This window comes from Leopardus geoffroyi, chromosome X (genome assembly GCF_018350155.1).
Source record: "Leopardus geoffroyi isolate Oge1 chromosome X, O.geoffroyi_Oge1_pat1.0, whole genome shotgun sequence".
Classification (NCBI taxonomy): domain Eukaryota; kingdom Metazoa; phylum Chordata; class Mammalia; order Carnivora; family Felidae; genus Leopardus; species Leopardus geoffroyi.
The window spans coordinates 113,078,816-113,094,676 of record NC_059343.1 but is presented as its reverse complement, the minus strand read 5'-3'; the positions used below and the strand labels follow the sequence as shown (position 1 = coordinate 113,094,676).

Here is a 15,861-nt window from a genome sequence, read left to right as displayed (position 1 = left end):
TACCTTTTTCTTTCTTGCGTATAATGTGGAAAAGTTAAATATTTGCTTGGCTCTTACACCTTGAAAATGTATTTGGAATATTTCAGCCAACAAAGAAACACAACTGCTTGAAAAAGAAAGGAAGTCCAGGATCCAGTATGAAAAACTGATGGAGGAAAAACAACGAAAGCTGAAAGAACAGAAAGAAAAGGACGAACAGCGGAGAATATCCGCAGAAGAAAAAAGGAAACAAAAATTACAGGAGGAAAAGGTATGTATTTTTGTAGCCTGTTAATCAGATGACACACTGTGTTGCCCAGCACCAGACCACTTTTTTCTTAGCCCTTCTGCCTTTACTGCCCCCTCCCCTGCCAAAGGAACCATCTCCAGTTCTCGCTGCTTCCCTTCAGTGGTAGAGCCTCTTGTCCCTGTCGTGTCAGACCCCTGAGTTTAGAACCACTAGCTGATGTAAAAGAGGAGCCTTGCAGGCCCGGGAAGAGAGCCCTTCCACTCTCCCTGACTGACCCTTCCTTCCACTGAGACTCTGGAATTTGCCCTGATAGGCTCCCCATCGTACTTCTCATGGCGGCTCCTCTGACTGCTTGAGTGCAGGCCAGTCAGAGGGGAGCACACTTCCCATCCGGCCTCCCCTGTCTTTTCTCCTGTGTGCCCCCCCCTTCCTCATCACGCGTCCCCCACAGTCCCGCTCTTTCCCCTGCCATTCTGTAGTCCTGCTGCTCTCTTTACCTTTCTGGACTCTTGGTGTCTGGCACCCTGTGGGTATGAGTCATTGCCTTAGTAATGCCCTCTATTTCCCCTTCTGTCCCACTTCAGTCAATTTGTCTTTTATTGTCCATACTTGGGCATCTGGCTACCTGTCTTGTTCTGCCTGATTCTCTCTGACATCTGATTTTTCTCCTGGAGGGTCACTCCACTGCTTTACTCTGAGGATCCTTGACTTCTTGTGAATCTGGCATGTTCTCTGGGAAACCATTCTTTTTCTTGCTGGCATTCTCTCTTTTTCTTTATTCCAGTGATTCTCAAGTGTCCCTAAATCTTAGTCTGTCTTCTGGTTCTCCATCTGACCTTTTTCTGCCTGAGGTGCCTCACTTTTCTTTCCTCTTTCTTTGTCTTAGCTTTTCTCTCTTTTTCTCTCCCTGTCTTTGGGCTTTCTGCCTATTCTCTCAATATGTGTGTTTTTATCTCCCCCTCTTTTCTTCTGTTGCCCTAATTTAAAGTTTTCTTTTTCTGTCCTTTCTTTTTGGTTCCATTTGTCCCCATGAGGCTTCTTCTCTGTGGTGCTCACTTTCCCTCCTTGTCAAGCACAAGGTTGCTCTCACATGCCTCAGCCCCTGCCCCATCTGTGGACCTTCCTTATTCTGGGACTGTTCCCGTGCCATTTCTTCCCCATCCATGGTCCACTCACTACCACTTCTCTGTCTTCTGAACTGTTTTCTATGGTTGTTTATGCTCTTTTTTACATATTCCAGAGTATTTGATGAATTCTCCTTCAGAATTTCTAGCACTCTCCATCTTTCTCTGTGAAAGAGCTCCTTAATTTGCTTCTGTGGTAAAGAAAAGGAAGGACAGGGATAGATTTGAGCTAAGAGACTGAAAGAAGGTAGAATAGAAAACTGCAGAGTGGGGGAGGGTCCCTGGAGGAGAGAGACTCCCAGGGACTTAGAGAAAAAAAGACCATCTTAGAGAAAGAGGAACCTCAGAGAGATCCCAGAGAAAAGAGAATGTAACATAATGGCACTGCAGAGGGGGAGGGAGCCAGAGCTGTGGCAGGAGGAAACAGGAGGAAGGACCAGGAGAAAAGGGACAAAAGAGAATCAACCTCACAAAACTAGTTAGGGGGTGGGTGGCGAGGCAGTTCCCGTGAACAGAGCAAGAAGGAACCCTTGGACACTGTGAGCAGCCTGCAGGTAGAAAAAGAGAATAATTCCTTAGAGCAGGGAGAAAACCCAGACTCCATGGTGCTGAGGAGGGGTAAGTGTGGACAGACATAGGAGCCAGGACAGGAGCTTAAGTAGGAGCCACAGATGCAACTGGAACCTGAAAGCACAGAGAGCTAGTGCTTTTGGAAGCAGGGGATAGAATTCTCAACAATCAGTGATGTTTGAATAATACAAGACGGATTATGGTTTTTAGTGTTTATTACACTTTCTGGGTTTCTGGTAATTTGAGGCAATTTTCTGTTAGAAAATATCATTTTAAAATATTGCCACTAGATACATTTCATTTTAAGAATTGCAATTGCTTTTCTCCTCAGGGGATGTGGGTGAGTCTGCATTTTCCTAGTATGTTGGTCTTTTCCCTCAGAGAAACGGTGGGGGCATTATAAGAATGATGTTGCTATGAAACGGTTGTTGTCAGGGAATAATACAAAGCCTCCTGGCCCTGCAGTTGATTTGTTTACCTGAGTACAGTCCATGGTTTGTTACAGCACAAAATTATCTGAGAAAGGAAAACCATGCATGGCTGTGGGGTTGTTTTGTCACAGTGTGGTGTTTACATTTGAAAAGCTGTTCTCCTGAGCAGCTCGATTAAAGTTGAGGTCAAGGGGCACCTGGCTGGCTCAGTCATAAGAGCATGAGCTCCACATTGGGTGTAGAGATTACTCAAATAAAGAAAAATAAAGTTGAGGTCCAGACAAACACCTTGATTATCTTTTTTTAACTTTATTGAGGGATGCCTGGGTGGCTCAGTCAGTTAAGCATCCGACTCTTGATTTTGGCTCAGGTCATGATCTCAAGGTTCGTGAGTTCAAGCACCACGTCAGGCTCCGTGCTGACAGTGCGGAGCCTGCTTGGGATCCTCTCCCTCTCTCTCTGCCTCTCCCTTGCTCTCTCAAAATAAATACACTTAAAAAAAAACTATTGATTAACACTAGAACTGAAGATCTTAGAAATGTGGGTATTATAGATGACTCTGGCATAGATTTCACTTATATGTATATTAGTTGATTTTTTTTTCTGCCTCATTCTACAAAGAATTTAAGGTTATATATATATTTTAAATTAAGTTTATTTATTTTGAGAGAGAGTGTGTGTATGCACGAGTCGGGGCAGGGGGCCGGCGGGGGGAGAGAATCCTAACCAGGCTCTGGTTTGCCAGCACAGAAGCCAACGTGGGGCTCAGTCCCAGGGACTGTGAGATCATGACCTGAGCCCACATCAAGAGTTGGACGCTTAACCGACTAAGCCACCTAGGTGCCCCTCCCAATATTTTTAACTTTTACCTGATGTCCCCTAAAATTTTGCTTGATACAAAAATTTGGTGATGGGATGGTTTTATAATACGTAAAAAATTGTTGGTGTTTATTTTAAATAGGAGAGATTCAAAGCTGTTATTTACCGTACACTGGAACGGAGCAGCCGTGTCGATCATCAAAAAAGATGGTCGTGGGAAGGCTCTACAACCATGAACCCTGAGACTAAAAATGGTAATTAATACAGCTGTTAAACTTGAAGTTCATTCAGGTTCATATTTGGATATTGGCTATTGCTACAAGGTGGCTTTACAACAAGATTTTGAACTTTGTATCCCAAATGAAAATACTGCCATGTACTCTTTGGTGTGCACAATAAATTTATATTGTAAGATTGCAAAAGAAATTTCATTATCGTTTTATCCATTATATCTAAAATCTTACCACTTAAATTTGTTATTCCTGGAAAAATGATTAATAATAAAGCTTTATACAACTTTATCCAATGCATATTTTAAAAGTAAATTGCCCCATTTACTATTGAAGGTACTGTACATTTTCCTAAAAATGGGCATAATTTTAGTTTCATAAAACTTAAATCTCTATCATGTATAAGGAATGACCATGAATATTGTGCACCTAATTAATGCACGTCTATACTCGATAGAACTACATCATGAACTCACTTTGTTTCAGCTAATGATGCTTCTTTTAAATCTGAGTACGGTAAATATTATATCTTTTCTCAGCTAATAAACGTTCTGTATCTACTGAAAAACTTGAACAAGAGATTTCCGGTTTACACAAACAAATGCCTATGTCATCTGCAGGTGTTCAGAATTCTGTTGCCAAGAGTAAGTAGTTATTTCACGTGTTCCACAGAATTTTAAACCAATGAAATCAATTCTTTATGTATTTTTTTTACAGTACTACTTATCCTTTAGACTGTAGAACATTTAAATTTATTTCAGAAGAGCACCACCTTGTTTTACAGTAGATAGCGATGGTCATTGCAGTTTTGGATTTTCATCAGTATTAATCCTTATTTCATGATTTACATATGAATTGTCAGATGGCTTTGTTGGTCTCAGGTAGCCCAAACTACAACATATTTTGACTAAAAGACATTGCCGGTAAGTGGCACGATAATTTGTTATAAAAGTAATTCATATTCTGCCAAACCAGTAAATGAAATTGTTTTTCCTAGAGAGTAGCTAAACTAGTTATTCATTTTCCATTAAGTTTCATGAATATCACCTCGTGTAAGGACAATGTTAGCATATATACTCCAACAGACAGGTTGATCTGCTTCACATATATTTGTTATGCATGACAACCTTGTAAACTTGACAGGCAAGTATAATTACCTTCCTGGTTTTATAATTAATACCCCAGGAAATTCAGTGCTTTTCACTCTATCATGCTTGTTTATGGTTTATATTTTGGTCTTTTGATAGATGGATCATGATGTTGAAATTGTACATTTCAATAATAAGCTCATGTTTTCCTCCAAAGCAAATAAAGTGATACCCATGTTTAAGGGGAGAAGCATTGCTAAGCTCCACTTTACAACTCTTCGCAGTGCTAAGGTGGTGTTCTTTAAAAGAAAACAAAGTTATCTAGTATGACTACTTCAAATACCTTTTGCTTCTCGTGTTTTCCTTTTAAACAAATCTTACCCGAGTGTGTGTCAGTGACCATTTCTGGCTTGTTGCACATGGTGCTCCTCACTGATAATTGAAATGGATTAGGCAGCCATACCCATCAATCAAAAAAAAATCCTTTCCAGTGACAGAAACAGAAGTGACTTTGGCAGGAAAAAGACATGGCAAACATATTCCATCTTCCCACTTTTGTACCTTATGAATTTAAAAAATGCATAATTATGGTCTGAATTTCTTTTGTTTTATTAGATACCTTGACCTATTTTTGAGCAATGCTATAAAATTCCAGTACAGCAAAAAGATTCTGGATCTCATTAAAGTATAATTAATTGTAGCAGTAGTTAACCTAGTGGAAAAGATTTCCATTTTTATCCAGATATTACAGTTTTAAAATGTTGAAAAGGATTTTTGTTTTGTTCATACTTACATTATGTTATTTATACTTTTAGGACTCCTAATTTCTAACCATGAGCTTGAGACATCTTTTGTTGTTTGTCAGTCTGTGGTTATCATATTTTCTCTCATAATGGTCTAACAAAAGTTGATCCACTTAACACCCTAACTCTTGATAGGCTTTCCCAGAGCACTTGTGTGTAGCCTGGGTTCATTTGTAGATTAACGTGGGAAGGTTTTCTCTAGTACCTTCCTCGTCATATACTAAATTTATTATTCCTTAGTTCAATCATTGCAGTGTCATATACTTTCATTTTAATATATCTTAATTGTTTCACAAGCATTGACTCTGTTTTACTATCTAATTGCTCTGAGGAGTTAGCAAATATTTCTTCCACAGACACGTATGCCATTTTTTTTTACATTTTTTTTTAACGTTTATTTATTTTTGAGACAGAGACAGAGCATGAACGGGGGAGGGTCAGAGAGAGAGGGAGACACAGAATCTGAAACAGGCTCCAGGCTCTGAGCAGTCAGCACAGAGCCCGACACGGGGCTCGAACTCACGGACCGTGAGATCATGACCTGAGCCGAAGTCGGACGCTCAACCGACTGAGCCACCCAGGCGCCCCCACGTATGCCATTTTTAATATGTGCAAACACTAGTATGCTTTCATTAATAGGTTTACTTGATGTATCAATGAGACTTGTAATGAGGAGGAACAGGTGATGACTTTCAAGGTAATAATTAGTTAAATCGCACTGAAGGAGCAATTCCAAGTAACTTTTTAGATGATTTCTTTACTAGTTTTTAATACAAGAAGGTGTGTGTAGAAGATACTTTTGTGAAATAACTTACTTAAAGGTACAGTATATTGCACACTCTGAGATGATGAATGTTGTGATTAATGATGCCAGGGAAAATAAACCCAGTATTGGCGGTGGCTTACCTTTGTAAAAATCTCTTCAGATTGGAATGAAATCTGTTTGATCCAGAGAGATGAACATTTCAAACTCAAATTAAGTTCATACTGTAATAACCTGTAATGTTTTAAATAGCCCTGTTTTAAAGCTTGGCTGACTCAAATTGTCTGTTTTTCTTCTGCCACTTGCTGAGTAACTGTTCACACTATCTTGTCATTTCTTGCGATATGATGGTAAAGGGTATGTGATTTAATCACACGATTGAATTGATTATACCTCTGGATCGTGCTGTTCAGTTACATTATCAGTTCACAGATTTTCAAATGATGCTACGTTGTCAATATGTACACGTCCCCGATTTAGTTTACAGGTTCCCAAAAGAGAAGGTATTCTTAATATTTTTTAAATGTTTATTTCTGAGGGGCGCCTGGGTGGCGCAGTCGGTTAAGCGTCCGACTTCAGCCAGGTCACGATCTCGCGATCCGTGAGTTCGAGCCCCGCGTCAGGCTCTGGGCTGATGGCTCAGAGCCTGGAGCCTGTTTCCGATTCTGTGTCTCCCTCTCTCTCTGCCCCTCTCCTGTTCATGCTCTGTCTCTCTCTGTCCCAAAAATAAATAAACGTTGAAAAAAAAAATTAAAAAAAAAAAAATGTTTATTTCTGAGAGAGAGACAGAGCACCAACAGGGGAGGGGCAGAGAGAGAGGGAGACCCAGAATCCGAAGCAGGCTCCAGGCTCTGAGCTGTCAGCACAGAGCCCCATGCGGGACTCGAACCCACAAACCGTGAGATCATGACCTGAGCCAAAACCAAGAGTCAGATGGTTAACTGACTGAGCCACCCAGGAAACCCAAGAAGTTATTCTTTAAACAGACATTCCTCAGTATTCTGAGCCAGAACATTTCAAGTGAAATGGAAAAGTGTCTACACAAAGCATGTTTTTCATTAGGTTGCTAAAATTGCGACATCTATGCCAAATGTTAACGATCATTTTTAAAAAGTTTAAAGCCATAATCGTTATAACTAAAGTATACATTACTTTAGTAACAGATGTCATGGATTGTGTCTAAAATTTAAAATGAATGTTTCTAATTTGGGAATATTGATCTTGTCAGGTAGTATTAGACATTTTCCTCTTAATTTTTACTGTTTTTTTTTCTAAATACTTTTATTTCAGATAACTTAGAGTAAATTAGTTTTAAGGTTGGGGATGTAGAATTTCTACATAAGATTTGAAATTTAAATAAATTCTTATAAGCAAGAGTAAAGAAGATAAAAAATGTTTGAAAAGAGGAGTTGACTCCTAAGATAACACAGTTAAATAATTTATAAAAAATAATTTTCCTTTGCCCTTGATCTCCAGAAACAACAGAAAAGAGAAGTTCGTCTTTGAATAGAAGATCTAACAAACTGCAGTCACCTATGGAAACAGAAAAAGTAGAAGAAAAACCAGGTGGTTAGTTATTTTGTTTTTAATTTTTTTTTAATATTTATTTCTGAGAGAGAGAGAGAGAGAGACAGACAGACAGAGCACGAGGAGGGAAGGGGCAGAGACAGAGAGACAGAATCCGAAGCAGGCTCCAGGCTCTGAGCTGTCAGCACAGAGCCCGACGTGAGGCTTGAACTCACCAACCACGAGATCATGACCTGAGCCGAAGTCAGACACTTAACCGACTGAGCCACCCAGGTGCTCCCAAGTACCAGTCTTAAATAGTGGCTTAAAAGAGATCTGTTTATGTCAACATTTCGTTGCTTGAGAAGTTGTTCCTAAAACTGGAAGCCAAAATATCCCTTAACATTTGGCTGAAGCCAAGAGTCTGTCTTTAAATGAAATATGTAATTCTGCCATCATTTGAGCAGGAGGTCTGTAATGAAGCTGAGAGACTAGATCGCAGAGTGTTGGTGTAGGTATAGATTTGTGTCGGAGGACTTGATGCTCTTCAAATACTTCATGAGTTTGCGTTTAGAAGTTCTAAGTATTGGCCATAATTTGAACTTAAAAGCTTTGTTCTGTTGCTTCATGGCATTACTCACATCTAACCTTTGTACATGTTTGAACTGCTGATTATTATACAAAAAAATTCATACTTATTACTGAAGTACTTCTTTATTTAAAGTTTCTTTCTAATACCTTTCCTCTCCTTTTCTCTGTCAAACACAATTGTTGCTTTTTGTTTCTACCAAACCATTCACTTACAGAATGCTCTCCAGTTTGTTGATTAGGGTCAAATCCCGTTATAACAAATGCCATTGTCACAGGGATATTTATGAACATAAAAATTTATTGGACCAAGATATTTAGAAGATGCACTTTTACCAGAAGAATTCAGTCAGTCCCTTGGAGCTTTTGGCAATGAATCTGACCAGAGTAGGATTGTCAGTGGCAGATATGTGTAGGAATCCATGTCAAAGGCGTTTTGCGTGATAGACATATGCGAGCTCCTCTGCAGAGACTCCATATGTTGGTTAGGACTCTGTTAAGTATGCTACCTAGCTTTCTTCACTGGGGTTATTATGTATCCTGGGGGCCTTTGGTTCCTTACTCAGTGCTCTCTTCCCCAGCAAGGCAGTCTCTGGTGGCAGTGTTCATTCCCGTTCTGGATGTGTTGCTCTCGTTGCCTCTACTTCCAGGCTGGGCAAGTTCTCCTTTGCAGCAGTTCACATTGCTCTTTGTTGCTTTGCATTTATTTGTGAGACCTCAACTATGTCTGTTCTCCTCATTCAGCTCGTCACCAGCATACCAGTCTTTGGGAGAATAATTTAATCAGCCGCCTGCTGGTCCCAACAAAAGCTTCAATAGCCAGGAGCAAAAGTGCTGCTTCATTGTTGGTCCCTGGAAAAGAAACCCCAGGTAATAGGCATAGGGCAGAAAGCCTGAAAGTGTTAGTATTTGCACTTAAAAAGCAGGTTGTATCATTTAATTGGTTGCAGTAAGGCATAAAAATAATTTGAATCAGTGGTTTCCAAATGACTGATTTTATCCAACAGTTTTATATTGCATGTTTATTTTATGCCTTCTAGCCTGGTAGATTAGTTATCTGGGTAATGGGTAATTTATAGGATGAGATAGGTAATTATGGTGGTTGTTACACTTTTACATGATTTTTTAAAAGATTTTTAAAAGTAATCTTTACACCCAACATAGGGGGCTCGAACTTAGAACCCCGAGGTCGAGGGTGGCATGCTCTTCCAACTGAGCCAGCCAGGCACCCCTAAGTCTTTAAAAGCTCTATGGGTTTCTCAACCTGTGCTTAAATGTGTCACAGCACTGTAAGAAGTACTGGATGTTAAAAGTATCTGGAAACTTACAATATAGAGGGAGAAAGTTTTCTACCTCACCCAACTTTTTTTCCTAAAATATGGAAGAGTAACACTGATCTGCTCTTTAGCTTTTAATTAAGGACATAAAGATTGTTAGTAAAGTAAGAACAGTCTTCAGGCTTAGGTGGATTTTCTCACTTGCAGGTCACGTAAAGTGTCAGACATGCCTGTGGAGGGTAAAATGCACTGTTCCCATCATTCTTTTCTTTCTTTTTTCCTCCACTTTTTTTTTTTTCCCAGAATTTACCCCAGAACCTTTGTTTTTTTTCTTCTGTTGTTATTCATATGATTAGTAAAATAAATCAGAATGCTGTCACAGACTTTCTGGTAGTGCAGCTTTAGTTCTTTTGGTTCCAATTTCTGAATTTGTTTATGCCTCATTATAGGATGTCAGATTATTTTCGGCCAGTCTCCCTCCAGTCTACTGTAAGATATTTCTTTTATTGCTTTTATTTTTGTTTAATATTTTACTTCCATTGAAAATGCAGTATCTTATCTTAAATTTCTATAGCTAATAGAAATCTAGTTATTACATTTAATATATTTTCTTAGTGCAAACTGTCAATGTTAAATCATGTGACTGTTTAGGTACATACAATATGTAAATATAATACTTTTTCCACCAAAATGAGGGCCTAAAAACATTTAACTTGGTCACATTTTTTATTCATGAGTTGTCAGTCTTTGGTAATTTGTTCTATTTTGGTTATTTGATGAGATCATGTAAAAGTTTACAGAGGAAGTGACAGATTTACCAAGTCTTAAGAAAGCTATCACCAAATACTTTTTAAAAAACAGTTACTTTTCGGGGTGCGGGCGCCTGGGCAGCTCAGTTGGTTGAAGCATCTGACTCTTGATTTCAGCTCTGGTCATCATCTCATGGTTTGTAATTTTGAGCCCCGCTTGGGATTCTCTCTCTTTCCCTCTCTCTGCCCCTTCCCTGCTCATGCTCTCTCTCTCTCTCTCTCAAACTAAAAAATTTAAAAACAATATTTACTTTATTATACAAGCAATGCATATTTAGTGTAGAGAAAATTTTAAATATAATTTACTATTATCCCAATAGCCCACTCATGACTGAATATTTGTTTATATATTTTCTTCACAAGATAGGGTTATAATCTGCTCTTGTTTAATCTGGATATATATCCTTTTCTATGTCCAGAAATTGTATATTAATACTCTGAATGACTGTCAGTATTATCTAAATTTCCTGTTGAATATTTGGATTATAGTTCTCATTATTTCAATATTATCAAGAATGCTATAATAAGTAACCCTTATTGCATACATTTTCATATCTGATTTTTTTTCTTAAGGATAGACCTAGAAGTGAAATTGTGGCAACAAAGACTATGTACTTTGTAATGGCTTTTGATACATTATTGCCCCAACCCCCCCTACCAGGAACATGTGCAAATCCACGACCTCACCAGCAGTGTGGGGCTGCCTCTTTCCCAACGTTGCTATTACCACTTTCCACTTTCTTTGCTGGTACCGAGTATTACCATTTTTATCCATTTATTAGGCAGAAAATATTTAGATTGTGAAAGCTGGAAGAGACCTTGAAAATCCAGCCCGTTCTGATTAATGTGTTATTATAGTTTTTATTATGGGTGAGAAAATGCTCTTTTTATATTATATTCCAAAATAGCCATATATAGAATTTCTTGCATAATCGCTTGTAATCGTTAAGATCCCTGGCCCTGGTTAAGTTGTTTTAGATTACTTTTAAAAAGTGTTGAACATCTTGTAATGTTTTATGAAAATCACTCAACCGTAGTATGATTAAACGAGAAATGGCAGGGAGCCTGGGTGGCTCAGTCGGTTAAGCATCCTACTCTTGATTTCGGTTCAGGTCGTGATCTCACGGTTCGTGGGTTCCAGCATCGCGTCTGACTCCACGCTAACAGCATGGAGCCTGCTTGGGTTTCTCTCTCTCTGGCCCTCCCTTGCTCACGCGCATGCTCTCACTCTTGCTCTCGCTCTCAAACTTAAAAAAAAAAAAAAAAGATAAATAGCTAATTGCAAACATCAACTTGGGAGACGCGTCCTCTTCATCTATAGTAGACTGTTGCTTTCACGACGCCTCTTGATGGTGGCACTTCTGAAGTACCAACTTTGTGATGCTTTTGTCCTGTGTCTGTAATCCATTTCACTAAATGCTTCTGTGTTGGGCGTAATCCCTGCAGTTTCCTAATAAACACGGTCTCTTTTCTCTCTTCCTGTTCTTCTACTGTTAACGAGGTGTGTTTCTGCCTTGTTGTCAGGTTGCTAAGTGTAGAGAATTTCATTCTGTCCTCATTCACCCACAGGCAACCGCTATCCTGTACTACAGTATGTGACCACGCCTCTGCGTGGCCATAGCAGTGATGAATTGAAGAATACCATAGTGCTTCGCAAGTCAGCAATGGCTGTGCCTCCCCAGGAGAAAGTGGGAGCACTCCCCAAGGCGAAGGTGGAGGCGCCCCCCAAGGCGAGCACGAGTATGGAAGTGGCCTCCAGTGTGAATGTGGGAGCGATCCCCAAGGTGAGTGTGGAAGTGGACCCCGAGGCGAACATGGAGGCGGCCCCCGAGGTGAATGAAGCAACCCCCCAGGCAAGCATGGAAGGGTCCGCTGAAGGGAGTGCGGAAGCATCAGTTCAAGCAGGTGCGGAAGCACTCCCTGATAGCGTGGAAACATCCCCGCAAGTGAGCGTGGACATGTCCCTCGAGGTGAGCGTGGACCCATCCCCCGAGGTGAGCATGGACTCGTCTCTCGAGATGAGCACGGATGCGTCCCCTGATGGGAGCCTGCAACTGTCATCTGAAGCAAGCGTGGAGGCATCTACCAAGGCTGGTATGGCAGCGTCCCCCAAGGCTAGTGTGGAAACGCTCCCCGAAGAGAGTGTGGAAGCATCCCTTGAGGCTTTCCTGGAGGTGAGCGTGGAAACATCTTCCAAGGTGAAAGTGAGAGATTTTCCACAGGTTTATTAAGTGCCTTTTATTGCCCAATTTTCTGTTAAAATCTGTGTATTTAGTTGTGTAGGTCATGATAGGTCAAGCTTCACAACATAAGCAAGTTCTTAGATAGTATTCTGCAATAAAATCAGTTACATAGGATAAGCCACTTTAATGATTTAAAATGATGATACTCGTTGTACCAGTTTCCCCTCAAAGCTGGAATATTAGTTTGGTTTTTTTTTAATTTTTTTTTTTCAACGTTTATTTATTTTTGGGACAGAGAGAGACAGAGCATGAACAGGGGAGGGGCAGAGAGAGAGGGAGACACAGAATCGGAAAGAGGCTCCAGGCTCTGAGCCATCAGCCCAGAGCCTGACGCGGGGCTTGAACTCACGGACCGCGAGATCGTGACCTGGCTGAAGTCGGATGCTTAACCGACTGCGCCACCCAGGCGCCCCTGGAATATTAGTTTTTAGTAGAAAGGAGGAAGTATAACTGTTACAGGAACTATTTCTAAACTGAAGAAAAGTTCAAGAAGAAATATTACAAACCTTTAATTAGGATTTAGAAATAGAATCAGGTTTTGAAGGGAAAGATTTGTTTTTAATTATTTCTGTGAACTTCTTGAAATTCGTAATCTGAATTGTTCGTCTAGAAGAACATATCTGTGTCTAATTCTCATGCCTGAAAAGCTCCTTTTAAGGAGCTAAAATTGTATTATATGTTCAGGGTATGTTGGTCTTAAAAAGGCAAGCCAGCTGCAGAAAGGTAAATGCTGATCTCTTAATCTGACTGTATTGGCTCTGTTCAGAAACCAGAAATGGACAAACAGGCCTCCAACCCTGGTACAAAGAAGCGCCCATCGTCACACATACCATGTTATAAATGGCCATCTTCTCCTGCAAGTGGGTGGCGCCCGCCCTCTCCCATCAGTGTTAAGTAAGTAGCGTAATTGCAACTGTTCCTCATAGGTGTTTTACCAGGATAAATGTCACATCAGTGTTTCATAAAGGAAATAATGGTAGTATGCATTGTAAATAGGAAAAAATCTTCAAAAATGGACTGACTTCTGTTAGAAAATATCTCCTAGTACCAAGACATTATATTTTATGAAATGGCACAGTATAAACTGATGTGTTTACTTTATATGTACACATATCTACTACAAAACCATATCCAACTTCCCCCATTAATGGTTACTTTTTCTCAGCAGGCAAATGCAGAAGAATCGCCCCCCGTCCCCATCACCCGTCAGGTCGTCAAAACAGTCACAACCTTCTCTCTCTTACAAAGTAACTCCTGTTCAGCGTAACCTACTTGCGCAAAATGCGTTAGGTACTCTTGGAAAGAAAAGAGAAGCAGTTTCTAAAAGCACTAGCAGCTCTGAAGCTGTGAGCCAAAAGCAGACGGTCTGCGAAGGTAAGTTCCTTCACCGAGAAGTTTATTTTGGCAACACGGGAAGTCTTAAGGTAGTTCAGAAACGGTCACCTTTGTTTTATTCCCCAATTCTGAGAACTTTAGGGTGTAAGCTTTCTTTTGATGAAGAGAATTTAGCCAATCATTGGCACACTGCTTACTTTTCCTTGCCAGAGCTTCTTCCCCCCCCCCCCCCCTTGTTGCAGAAAATCCATTTTTGGAACTAATGTTAAAAGTACTGATTAGATGAGTGCATTGCTGTAGGTGATCCCTAGGGGTCCCTTCCAGCTCTGATAGTGGATGGTTCTGTGAATGGCCCTAAGGTATTGTCCATCTTTGGGGAGAGCACATCTGGCCATATGTGGCTGAGTGGATTTCCATCAGGAGCTGAAGGTCCGTTTCCACACATACACCATAACGTGTCTGAGCAGTACGTGGGTTCCTGAAAGTCCCATATTGGCATTTTGCCTGTGACATGTTCTTAATGTCCATAGACATTACTTTATTTTATTTTATTTTACTTTGTTTTTTTTGCCATTATTTAATTTTAAGTACACTAGTAAATTTTGCTTTTTGAAGGAATTCCACAGTGATTTCTTTATGACAGGAATAATAATTTTATTGCAAATTATTCATTCCTGATGTCTTAAGATCCTCATTTTCATATGTTATTTACTTATTTATTTTTAAAGTGATTTATTTTGAGAGAGTGATAGCGCTTGGGAGGGGCAGAAAGAGAAGGAGAGAGAGAGAATCCCAATGTGGGGATTCGAGAGAAGCCCCGATGTGGGGCTTGAACTCATGAACCACGAGATCTTGACCTGACCTGAAGTCAAGAGTGAGATGCATAACTGACTGATCCATCCAGGCACACCCCAATATGTGATTGATTTATTTCAAATAGTCATCACATGGGGCACCTGGGTGGCTCAGTTGGTTGAGCGTCCAGCTTCGGCTCAGGTCATGATCTCACAGTTTGTGGGTTTGAGCCCCGCGTCGGGCTCTGTGCTGACAGCTCGGAGCCTGCTTCCGATTCTGTGTCTCCCCCTCTCTCTGCTCCTCCCCCGCTCATGCTCTGTCTGTCTCTCTCCTTCAAAAATAAATAAAAACATTAAAAAAAATAGTCATCACATGGACTGAAACATTACAGCATGCCCCCATGTGGTCACCTTATTTTACTGATAGTCTTGGTTTCTTTGGTTATGTAGTTAGCCACTTTATGACCAGTCAAATATAATAATTCACTATTACCAACATTCATTTAAACAGTAGTTATTTATCCAGAAGTACTGGATGTTAAAAGTATCTGGAAACTTACAATATAGAGGGAGAAAGTTTTCTACCTCACCCAACTTTTTTTCCTAAAATATGGAAGAGTAACACTGATCTGCTCTTTAGCTTTTAATTAAGGACATAAAGATTGTTAGTAAAGTAAGAACAGTCTTCAGGCTTAGGTGGATTTTCTCACTTGCAGGTCACGTAAAGTGTCAGACATGCCTGTGGAGGGTAAAATGCACTGTTCCCATCATTCTTTTCTTTCTTTTTTCCTCCACTTTTTTTTTTTTCCCAGAATTTACCCCAGAACCTTTGTTTTTTTTCTTCTGTTGTTATTCATATGATTAGTAAAATAAATCAGAATGCTGTCACAGACTTTCTGGTAGTGCAGCTTTAGTTCTTTTGGTTCCAATTTCTGAATTTGTTTATGCCTCATTATAGGATGTCAGATTATTTTCGGCCAGTCTCCCTCCAGTCTACTGTAAGATATTTCTTTTATTGCTTTTATTTTTGTTTAATATTTTACTTCCATTGAAAATGCAGTATCTTATCTTAAATTTCTATAGCTAATAGAAATCTAGTTATTACATTTAATATATTTTCTTAGTGCAAACTGTCAATGTTAAATCATGTGACTGTTTAGGTACATACAATATGTAAATATAATACTTTTTCCACCAAAATGAGGGCCTAAAAACATTTAACTTGGTCACATTTTTTATTCATGAGTTGTCA

The 15,861-nt window shown here is 39.8% G+C and overlaps 1 protein-coding gene across 6 annotated transcripts in view; it reads left to right on the top strand.

The window, feature by feature from the left end:
- LOC123594974 (MAP7 domain-containing protein 3-like) overlaps window positions 1-14,274 on the top strand; it is a 46,571-nt gene extending 32,297 nt beyond the window's left edge. Inside the window, exons 4-11 of one of the 6 annotated variants that reach the window (XM_045472045.1) lie at window positions 87-250; window positions 3,316-3,427; window positions 3,943-4,047; window positions 7,534-7,626; window positions 8,896-9,021; window positions 11,807-12,435; window positions 13,247-13,374; window positions 13,649-14,274. In XM_045472045.1, coding sequence (XP_045328001.1) covers window positions 87-250; window positions 3,316-3,427; window positions 3,943-4,047; window positions 7,534-7,626; window positions 8,896-9,021; window positions 11,807-12,435; window positions 13,247-13,374; window positions 13,649-14,078 — 1,787 coding nt within the window. In that variant the 3' untranslated portion in view covers window positions 14,079-14,274. Of the gene's footprint in view, window positions 1-86; window positions 251-3,315; window positions 3,428-3,942; window positions 4,048-7,533; window positions 7,627-8,895; window positions 9,022-11,806; window positions 12,436-13,246; window positions 13,375-13,645 lie in introns of all 6 variants that reach the window. The other 5 variants (XM_045472048.1, XM_045472050.1, XM_045472044.1 and 2 more) reach the window with 5 other exon arrangements.
- The last annotated feature ends 1,587 nt before the right edge of the window (window positions 14,275-15,861 follow it).